General features: G+C 43.6%; 1 protein-coding gene across 1 annotated transcript in view; it reads right to left on the reverse strand.

Annotated features, from left to right (window-relative positions):
• Nucleotides 1-4,830: 4,830 nt before the first annotated feature.
• c1ql4b (complement component 1, q subcomponent-like 4b) overlaps nt 4,831-12,162 on the reverse strand; it is a 28,002-nt gene continuing 20,670 nt past the window's right edge. The window contains exon 3 of the mRNA XM_058054403.1: nt 4,831-6,115. Within this exon, the coding sequence (XP_057910386.1) occupies nt 5,936-6,115 (180 nt within the window). The 3' untranslated portion in view covers nt 4,831-5,935. The remainder of the gene's footprint in view (nt 6,116-12,162) is intronic.

Consider the following 12,162-nt stretch of genomic DNA (forward strand, 5'->3'; position numbering starts at 1 on the left):
GGAAAGAGCAAGGACACATTCCTGCTGAATTCCCACATGCCTACATGGATATGATTATGACATAATTATCGTCACCATGCTACGAGCCGTGCACCGGTGCTGCATGAAGGGGACGACTAATGAGTCTGTGCAGCTTCTTTGTGTTCTTTGACGTTCTCCTTCCACTGGAGCTTCCTCATTGGGACGACTGCCAGCAGGACAGCCTGCACATCGGGCTGAATTTAGAGGGAAAGTAAGGTTCAATTGCAATGTCTGTCTATCTATCCTGCGGCCACTTCAATGGCCATTCCATGACAAGAGTTTGGCCTAATGTCTCTGCTGAAGTGAGTTCTTCCTGAGATGGCGACCATCACTATCCGGCTTTAAATCACCGCAGAACAGGCTTGCCAAAGTGTGGCCCGCAGCACATTAGAATTATATCATTTGACAGATTGGCATGAATAAATATTTGGAGCAAAATGTTTAATTTTCATTTCGGTCACATAAAGTCGTTTTTAAAATCAAAATATTACAAGAAAGAAAGTGACCATTTTTTGATAATTAGGTTGCAGAAATATTAATAATGCTACTAGAGCAAAGTCCAAATATTATGGCAATAAAGTGGCAAATCTATGAAACAGGATTCATTTTCTATGAATAAAGTAGAAATATGAACAGAACATGAGGACAAGTGGTAGAAAATGAATGAATGAATGAATGAATGAATGAAAGTCTTCACAGGAAAATGAACACAGGCATGCGTGGGTTTTCTCCGGGTACTCCGGTTTCCTCCCACATTCCAAAAACATGCTAGGTTAATTGGCCACTCCAAATTGTCCATAGGTATGAATGTGAGTGTGAATGGTTGTTTGTCTATATGTGCCCTGTGATTGGCTGGCGACCAGTCTAGGGTGTACCCCGCCTTACGCCCGAAGACAGCTGGGATAGGCTCCAGCAACCCCGCGACCCTCGTGAGGAAAAGCGGTAGAAAATGAATGAATGAATGAATGTTATGAGAAAAAATTAAAATGTCATTTTAGTAGCATGGAAATGAAATGGTGAAAAAAAATGCATTTAAAAATCCTACTATGATGATAACAAGCCAAACAAAATACCGTTGTCATATTTGGGAAATTAGTGTAGGGACAAGGTGTCACGCCCTGAGGGGTTTCATGGAGGAGGAGGAGCAGGGCTCGCTGGAAGAGATGGAGAAGCTCAGGCCCGGACGCCGCCTGCTTCACCGTCGCCGCGTCAGGCCCAGACGCCGCCTGCTTCTCCTCCACCGCGTCAGGCCCGGACGCCGCCTGCTTCTCCTCCGCCGCGTCAGGCCCGGACGCCGCCTGCTTCTCCTCAGCTGCGTCAGGGCCGGACGCCGCCTACTTCTCCTCCGCCGCATCAGGCCCGGTTTTGCCCTGTCTTCCTTCGTTGCCTATCATCCACACCTGTCCCTAATTTGTGTTGGTATTTAGTTCAGGTGTGTGCTTCTCCCAGGGTGGGATCATTATCATTTGTCCGTCTGCCTCATGAGTTGCTTTATTCCGCTGCTGCTAGTATTGCAAGCAATAAATATTTTTACCTGCATTTGGTCCTGCTCTCTGCATCCTGGGGTCGCACCGCAAAGCAATCAAGCCCGACCGTGACACAAGGTCAAATATTTTGACCTTAAAGTCATAATATTCCAAAAAGAAAGTTGGAATCATTGGGGAAAAAGAAGAGCAAAAACAGAAAAAGAGTGAAGTCATATGGCACAGCTGAGACGGAATACGATAGCTAGCATATCTGCAGTGTTGCTCTACTCCATATCATCCTTGGTTGGGGAGGGGTGGAATCAATGACAAGGAGTCTAATGGAGGACACAGAAATGCGAAGCATGGAAAAAGAGGAAAGTAGGAAATGTGTAGATATGTAGATATGTGTGATTGCTGTCATGTGTCTGACCTGTTTACTTGTTCTCCTTTATTCCCAGCATTACGATATATTAGCAATGTGTGTGTGTGTGTGTGCGTGTGTGCATGTGTGTGTGTGTTAGCACCACCCAGCCTCATTTGCAAAAGTCCAAAGACAACACTGAAAAGCAACTGCTATTCCTCACAGTGTGTGTGTTGTTTGTTTTGTGTGTGTGTGTGTGTGTGCAGCTGTCTGTGCTGAAGGGGGAGAGAGAGAGTGCGAGAGAGCAAGAGAAGCCTATTGATTATTTTAATCCTCCTATTTGTGAGTCTGTGATCCTCTGGGCTGGGCCTGCCACAGAGGGATTGCTAATGGGGCTGAACCCTTCCCTCCCCAACCCTCGCTCCCTGTCCAATTAACTCAACGCTGGAATCTGCCAGGAAGGAGCGCTGGGACCCACAGACCCCGCTGCCCACCCCGTGTCCAACATCTCAACAATCTGCAGCACATTCACACCCCCTCGCCGACAAGCCCAGACCTCCTCTACCTCACTGGAACATCTACTCTTTGCTTTTCACTTCACACCTCACCTTTATTTCTATTCTTCATCCATCCATTCGTCAACGCAACACATACCAACACCGTGGCAACGGCAATAACACAACCATCCATACACACTACACACCTACTGTATACACCAGGGGTGCTCATTAAGTCGATCGCGATCTACCGGTCGATCGCGGAGGTGGTACTGGTCGATCGCTGGTCGATCGCGGCGTGACATTAAAAAAATATCATCCTCGCATCAATGCCGTCACTTGATTGATATACAGGGCAGCCATTCAGATGACAACTGAATGTTGCCCTTCGGGTGACCAATCAAATCAAACAACGTCTCTAAGTGCAGCAGAACTTATGATGTCAGCCTATCATCCATCCCTGTTACTTGATTGACATACAGGACAACCAGTCAGATGACAACTGAATTTTGACCTTTAGGTCACCGCTCATGCGTAAACAGCGATGCAAAGTGCTAAGCTAGTCGGCGAATTGCGTCAGATTTTAGCCCTCGCTAAAGTTTATGGTCACTAAAATGAGTGAAGGAGCTGGACCAAGTAAAAAGGCAAAAACATATCACTTCCATACGGAATGGGAGGTGGACTTTTTTTTCACAATGTCTAGTTCGAAGTGCGTTTGCCTCATATGCCATTCTACCATCGCAGTACCAAAGAAGGGAAATGTGGAGTAATGTGGAGGTAATTACAAAAAATGTTAATAGTTAATTATGTGTGTTTTGCAATATTGGCTCATTTGGTTATGTAAGGTACATCAACATACATTGTACGTACAAATAATCCTCAATACATTTGAAAATAAATAGATGTTTTGCATTTTTGTAGTGGGTAGATCATTTTGACTCGGTCATTTTAAAAGTAGCTCGCATGCTGAAAAAGTGTGAGCACCCCTGGTATACACAATCATTACAACACTACTGCATACTTTATTATCCACCACCTGATCACTACTGCATACTCTACTATGTACCACCTGATAAGTAGTGTGTATGTACCAGCTGACAAGGAGTGTGTATGTACAAGCTGATAAGTAGTGTGTATGTACCAGGTGATAAGTATTGTGTATGTACCAGCTGACAAGGAGTGTGTATGTACCAGCTGATAAATAGTGTGTATGTACCAGCTGATAAGGAGTGTGTATGTACCAGCTGATAAGTAGCGCTTATGTACCAACTGATAAGGAGTGCGTATGTCCCAGGTGATAAATATTGTGTATGTACCAGCTGACAAGGAGTGTGTATGTACCAGCTGATAAGTAGTGTGTATGTACCAGGTGATAAGTATTGTGTATGTACCAGCTGATAAGGAGTGTGTATGTACCAACTGATAAGGAGTGTGTATGTACCAGCTGACAAGGAGTGTGTATGTACCAGGTGATAAGTAGCGCTTAAGTACCAACTGACAAGGAGTGTGTATGTACCAGGTGATAAGTATCGTGTATATACCAGCTGATAAGGAGTGTGTATGTATCAGCTGATAAGTATTGTGTATGTACCAGGTGATAAGTACCGCTTATGTACCAGCTGACAAGGAGTGTGTATGTACCAGGTGATAAGTATTGTGTATGTACCAGCTGATAAGGAGTGTGTATGTACCAGCTGATAAGTATTGTGTATGTACCAGGTGATAAGTATCGTGCATGTACCAACTGATAAGGAGTGCGTATGTACCAGCTGATGAAGCTGCCTGTGTTGTGCGGGTAGGCTGGCCTTGAAGAGGAAAAAAGGAGTCGCGTTTCCAAACAGTCACCAATGGAAGCATCAGGTTGACGTCCAAGTTGCAGCACATCCAAAGCACCCCCAGCGTGGCTACGTAGGGTACTTCCTGATGCCGAATGGAGAGCATGGCCAGCTTGTCTTCGTGTGTGCAGACATGATGCGATACATTGAAAGATTGTGTCTGCTTTTTCCTGCTGTGACAAACACGGAGCACAGCCTGGAAAATCCCTGTCAGATTGCTGCCTGTGTCACACGGATCACACAACATCAGCCTGGATCTGAAAAGCCAAATGCTGCCATGCATGAAATATGAAACATAAGGCACAGAAAAGCCAGCAAAATTCATGAAATAGGTCGTCACCTTGGCCGAGTGGGTAGCATGTAGGTCACACAGTCAAGAGATGGGAAGACCTGGCTTGGAATCTCCGCTTGGCCATCTGTGTGTGAGAGTTTGCATTTTCTCCCCCATTAATTGGCCACTCCAAATTGTCCATAGTTATGAATGTGAGTGTGAATGGTTGTTTGTCTATATGTGCCCTGTGATTGACCAGTCCAGGGTGTACCCCGCCTAAAAAGGTAAGGATGGATGGAGGTAGTCCCCTTTGGAAAAACACTTCCACAGTAACACACATGCTTTTATTATGGTAAGAACCACACCCAACTCAGCACACATAGGAGACATTGGGCTACATTCAACACTTTCTCGCCACTTTCTTTATTCCACGAGAAAGAATGCTTTGTCACATGAACCATGTACATTCATCTCTGCTTTTACCTTCCCTCCTACATACAGCAGCAGTGACTGGGGTGGAGGAACTACAGTACTACAGTATACTCAACAACACACTACAATAACACCTCCCTGATGGCGATTTATGACTTCCACACCCGAGCGTCATGAAGCCATTTCTGCAAAATAGGAAATGGAATATTTTGGTAGTTAGAAAACCTGTCTGCCACCCTCTTTCTTACATTATTAGAGCCCGCTGGGCATGAAGTAACAGCCCTATAGTCACCTTTACACGGCTATTTGCCAATATAGTAGACATCATAAGCGAAAATAAGACATATTTGACATAAATAAGAGTGTGTGTTGCTCTGAATGTTTTATGGTGCTGGGGGTGAGGGGGTGGCAGTTTTACACTTGAAAATGTTTCATTTTGGCAAAATATGCGTCCAGCATTTGACAGTAGTCATAGGTCATAGTAACAAGATGAATTCTTTGTGTTAATCCATCCGCACTTGGAACCTCCTTCAGATGCGACATTTGTTTAGGAGTGTTACATACGCCATATCAGAAACGACAAAGGAGATCTGGCTCCTCCTGCTCCTGCTCAGACATGTTGACCTGTGTAAAGATGCATTCCCTTCATCCTCTCCAGCCGTGCAGCCCAAACATACCCATGTGTCACAACACTTTGCCATGGAGTCACAGGCCTTATCAGCTGTTATGAATACCGCTATGAAGTACAGCATGTTCACTTTTCATTTGGGATGGATAGCTTGTCCACCTTTCATTCTTGCACCGTGTGTGTGTGTGTGTGTGTGTGTGTGTGTGTGTGTGTGTGTGTGTGTGTGTGTGTGTGTGGAAAAGAGCCATTAGATGCGAGCTTACACGGGTTGTTAGTTAATGGCACACAATTACGACTAAGCAAGCGCGCGTGTCTGAGGTAAATGTTAAGTGATGATATGATAGAATAATTGATTCATATTTGGATGGAAACTCTCTTGGGTGATGGCATGATGGAGGAGATCCACTGCAGGAAATTCAGCCATTCAGTCGGGATAGATGAGGAAGCCGGAGAAGGTGCTGTATTTGTTGGTGTTCCCGCCGTGAACTTTACCCCCGTCCAGCTGCACGCACACTTCGTCCCCAACGTCCAGGTGCAGGATGACACTGTTGGAGGCGTAGTCGTAATTCTGGTCTGCATCCTGGGCGATTGCACTGGCCCTTACCTGAGAAGAAGAGCACAAATACATCAAATGTACCAGTTGGGCTTTCCCTCATCACCTCATCATCTATCTCAAGGTACTGTAGCAACCACGGTGCAAGATCACAAAACACAAAACATCATCAACTGCTTACAAACTTCACACCAACACTACTACTACTACAACTACAACAACTACTACTACTACTACTGGAGATAACAACTTACCAATAAACACTAAATACTGTTTAGAAAGCATGCTGGGATGCTATAATAATAATAATAATAATAATGATAATAATAATAATAATACTGATTCATCCATCCATCCACCAATCCATGCATCCATCCATCCATCCATCCATCCATCTATCCATCATCCACCCATCCACCAATCCATGCATCCATCCATCAATCTATCATCCACCCATCCATCCATCCACCAATCCATGCATCCACCCACCCATCCATCTATCAATCCATCACCCACCCATCCATCCATCCATCCATCCATCCATCCACCCATCCATCCACCCATCCATCCATTCGTCCATCCATCCACCAATCTATCCATCCATCCAACAAACCATGCATCCATCCATCCATCCATCCATCCACCAATCCATGCATCCATCCATCATCCACCCATCCATCCACCAATCCATGCATCCATCCATCAATCCATCAATCTATCTATCATCCACCCATCCATCCATCCACCCACCCATCCATCTATCAATCCATCACCCACCCATCCATCCATCCATCCATCCACCCATCCATTCACCCATCCATCCATTCATCCATCCATCCATTCACCCATCCATTCACCCATCAACCCATCCATCCATTTTCTATGCCGCTTATCCTCATGGAGCCTATCCCAGCTGACCTTGAGGGGGACCCCAGACTGGTTTAAGTGCACTTGATGTATATTAGGGAGGGACTATAGGGCTGTTACTTCATGCCTAGAGGGCTCTAATAATGGTCTAAACAGCATGTAAAACCAAACCAAAATATTACCAATAAGGGACCTGACTTATCATGCTGGGGTCTGGAAGCCATGAAAACAAGGGACGAGCGTGTGTAATATTATTAGACGTTTAATTGAAAGGACTTCATAAGAATTCAACCAGCGTAGCAGTTGAGTTGAAAAACACACAGAGCATTGGAATACACCAAGTTGAAATGGCAATGATCAAATCATGTGGCAAATGAGTGAAGAACCATCACCACCATAAGCTGTGATAACAGACAGACATGATCAGTCAGGACTGAGGGTGAGGGGGGGCAGTAATGAATAAAGATGATGGGGGTGGTGCTCAGTGCACGTGTTTACACAAGCACTAACAAATGGCCTCTAATGATGCGAGCACAGACAACAGCTTCCATGAAGGCACCTGGACGCCTACAGAGCTGCCGAACGTGTCATCATGCTTCTTCCTTCCTCTCACAAGCAGACACTTGGGGGGGGGCATTCATTATGCTTCCCACCCGCCAAGCAAACCTGCTTATATGAACTGGACCAGTAAGCAGCCATCCAAGCACGCCATTGGACAGGAAGCCACAACCGCTCCCGCTTACATCGCCCCGCCCCTAAGCACTCCTGTCTGCACGCCACGGCTGCATCGACCCACACTTACATGGCCCCACCCCTAAACACTCCTGTCTACTGGAAACACTCAACACCAACATCCAGCAACACACATTCTACACACACAACACATTCACATCACATATGTCTCTCCATCCATATACAATGTAAACATCTGTCTCGCCATTCACATACAATGTAAACATCTGTCTCTCCATTCACATACAATGTAAACATCTGTGTGTCCATTCACATACAATGTAAACATCTGTGTGTCCATTCGCATACAATGTAAACTTGGGATGTTCACATCAGGATTTGATGCTGCCGATACCAATCCCGATCATGCATGAGTGAAAAGGGCCGATACCGATACAAATAGGGATCCCATAGATGCAGTGTAAATGTTTATGTACTACTGGCTATACTAGGGTCAACAAGTTATTTTCTTAGGAGAAATACTTTTACCATGTTTTTAACATTTCTTTCCATAGCTTATTTCCAGCCAAACAAAACCAATATGCTGGTTTTACCACAACATGAACAACATGCTGGTACCCACAACTCACCTTTTCTACTTCACAATGCATTTATTTCTAGTCTTACATGATTCACTGGAAACCTGAATGAAAAGCAGGTTTATCCTGCTTTAGCCCAGCAGAGGTCTGCTGGGCCCCTCCAGCCATTGATCTCCAGCTGACTCCCTCTTCTGTGCCCACAGAGGAGATTGTGTGATATCAGTGTTCACAATGCCCGCTTCAAGCGTGGCACTAGCGCTCACACGTCACACTCATTGTGCGTCACTCACAACCAAAGGTCCTCCAGCTACATCGTGTCTGCTTGCTACCGAATTCGTACTGAAGTGCTACTCTTCCCCAAATGTCTCTCCATTCACATACAATGTAAACATCTGTCTCTCCATTCACATACAATGTAAACATCTGTCTCTCCATTCACATACAATGTAAACATATGTCTCTCCATTCACATACAAAGTAAACGTCTGTCCCTCCATTCACATACAATGTAAACATATGTCTCTCCATTCACATACAATGTAAAGATTTGTCTGTCCATTCGCACATTATGCAAACATCTGTCTGTCTATTCACAGACAATGTAAACATCTGTTTGTCCATTCACATACAAGATAAACATCCATTGTCCATTCACAGGCGATGTAAGCATCTGTCCATTCATACACGATGCACACATTCATTTCTCCATTCGAATACAATGAAAACATCTGTTTGTCCATTCTCACATAGGGCAAACATATGTCTCTCCATTTCCACATAATGTCAACATGTCTGTCTATTCTTACACATTGCAGAAACCTGTTTATCTATTTAACACAATGTACACATTTGTCTGTAAATTCGCATAAAATGTACAGCCTGCCGTAAATACTGTGGCGTATATTTACATGTCAATCATGTTATGAATGAAGTATATTGTGCAACACAGTGAAAGAGAACCAGTGTTGTTGGAAGGATGTAGTTTATTTATCGGCTACGTTATGAAAGAGAACCAGTGTTGTAAGAAGGATGTAGTTTATTTATCAGCTACGTTACAAAAGAGAACCAATGTTGTAAGAAGGATGTAGTTTATTTATCAGCTACGTTATGAAAGAAAACCAGTGTTGTAAGAAGGATGTAGTTTATTTATCGGCTACATTATGAAAGAGAACCAGTGTTGTAAGAAGGATGTAGTTTATTTATCGGCTACATTATGAAAGAGAACCAGTGTTGTAAGAAGGTTGTAGTTTGTTTATCGGCTACGTTATGAAAGAGAACCAGTGTTGTAAGAAGGATGTAGTTTATTTATCGGCTACGTTATGAAAGAGAACCAGTGTTGTAAGAAGGATGTAGTTTATTTATCAGCTACATTATGGATGAGAACCAGTGTTGTAAGAAGGATGTAGTTTATTTATCAGCTACGTTATGAAAGAGAACCAGTGTTGTAAGAAGGATGTAGTTTATTTATCAGCTACATTATGAAAGAGAACCAGTGTTGTAAGAAGGATGTAGTTTATTTATCGGCTACGTTATGAAAGAGAACCAGTGTTGTAAGAAGGATGTAGTTTATTTATCAGCTACGTTATGAAAGAGAACCAGTGTTGTAAGAAGGATGTAGTTTATTTATCAGCTACGTTATGAAAGAGAACCAGTGTTGTAAGAAGGATGTAGTTTATTTATCAGCTACATTATGAAAGAGAACCAGTGTTGTAAGAAGGATGTAGTTTATTTATCGGCTACGTTATGAAAGAGAACCAGTGTTGTAAGAAGGATGTAGTTTATTTATCGGCTACATTATGAAAGAGAACCAGTGTTGTAAGAAGGATGTAGTTTATTTATCGGCTACATTATGAAAGAGAACCAGTGTTGTAAGAAGGATGTAGTTTATTTATCGGCTACATTATGAAAGAGAACCAGTGTTGTAAGAAGGTTGTAGTTTATTTATCGGCTACATTATGAAAGAGAACCAGTGTTGTAAGAAGGATGTAGTTTGTTTATCGGCTACGTTATGAAAGAGAACCAGTGTTGTAAGAAGGATGTAGTTTATTTATCAGCTACATTATGAAAGAGAACCAGTGTTGTAAGAAGGATGTAGTTTATTTATCGGCTACGTTATGAAAGAGAACCAGTGTTGTAAGAAGGATGTAGTTTATTTATCAGCTACATTATGAAAGAGAACCAGTGTTGTAAGAAGGATGTAGTTTATTTATCGGCTACATTATGAAAGAGAACCAGTGTTGTAAGAAGGATGTAGTTTATTTATCAGCTACATTATGAAAGAGAACCAGTGTTGTAAGAAGGATGTAGTTTATTTATCGGCTACGTTATGAAAGAGAACCAGTGTTGTAAGAAGGATGTAGTTTATTTATCGGCTACATTATGAAAGAGAACCAGTGTTGTAAGAAGGTTGTAGTTTATTTATCGGCTACATTATGAAAGAGAACCAGTGTTGTAAGAAGGATGTAGTTTATTTATCGGCTACGTTACGAAAGAGAACCAGTGTTGTAAGAAGGATGTAGTTTATTTATCAGCTACGTTATGAAAGAGAACCAGTGTTGTAAGAAGGATGTAGTTTATTTATCAGCTACATTATGAAAGAGAACCAGTGTTGTAGGAAGGATGTAGTTTATTTATCAGATACATTATGAAAGAGAACCATTGTTGTAAGAAGGATGTAGTTTATTTATCAGCTACATAATGAAAGAGAACCAGTGTTGTAAGAAGGATGTAGTTTATTTATCGGCTACGTTATGAAAGAGAACCAGTGTTGTAAGAAGGATGTAGTTTATTTATCAGCTACTTTATGAAAGAGAACCAGTGTTGTAAGAAGGATGTAGTTTATTTATCGGCTACATTATGAAAGAGAACCAGTGTTGTAAGAGGGATGAGTTGATCGTGAACCAAAGTACGGTAGTAAGTGGAAGATGCGTGACCTTCATGCTAAGAGCTGAGGAGCACAGGCCACATTTGAAAGCGCACGCAGAGGTAGATGAAGATCTCTTTTGCATGGAAAATGGCGAGTCAGTGTAAATCAGTTTGACTTTTTCTTATCGGAGATCAAAACGCAGCATCGGTTGGGACACCTCGCTTTTGAGGCGTCATTAAGCTTCCCTGACTTCCATGTGATTCCATCCATCCATTTTCTATGCCGCTTTTCCTCATTAGGGGACTTCCGTGTGATTAGAAAGAAAAATCAAATCAGTCCTCCATTTAATGAGTCGCCTCCTCTTCTCATCCCATCAGTCCAACTCATGACTCCATCTAATTCTCGCGGAGACCTTGAAAAAATGCCAGTGCTTTTATTCTCTGCGCCATACGGCAGAAACCAATCAATAACGGCCTTTTTCTTGGAATTCAAGTCACAGCACCTCCCTAATTGTTGTCTCTTCCTCCTTCCATCACCCCCACTCCTCCTCTTCATCTATCCATCTTTTCTCTCTTTCCACTTCAGCGGGATGCCGGTCACGCACACATTTTCTCTCCTCGCCGCGGCGCTGCTGGTGGGAGCAGACACTAAGCGCGTCCCTGTCCGCTCTAAATCGGATTGATTAACGCCGCCGCTGTGTCTCCCGGGGACCACGCCGCCTGCCCCCACCCCTCCTTCCAGGGAAGGCCGTACACTCGTGGGGGCTGGGGTAATTGGTGGTCGGGCAGCCGTGGCAGCTCAGCCCCTAATAGGTCCGAGCCCTCAACGGCGCCGTACAATCACAATAAAGGCGGGAAAACCAGCGTCGGTCAAATGGGCCCATCGCATACCAGCAGCACCCCAAAAACAAACGAGGACGCTCAGGCGTGCACACGGGACTGATTTGATACAACACACTCTGCTCTTTGCCGGGGAAGGGACGTAGCCATTCCCCCGGGAACGACTAATAGGATTTTGGAGGAGTAAAGCAGTAAAGAGATTCTGACATCTCGTACATCCGACATCTGCCTGCATGCTTGAACGCCGACGTTCCC

Source organism: Doryrhamphus excisus, chromosome 18 (genome assembly GCF_030265055.1).
Source record: "Doryrhamphus excisus isolate RoL2022-K1 chromosome 18, RoL_Dexc_1.0, whole genome shotgun sequence".
In the NCBI taxonomy this organism is placed as follows: Eukaryota; Metazoa; Chordata; class Actinopteri; order Syngnathiformes; family Syngnathidae; genus Doryrhamphus; species Doryrhamphus excisus.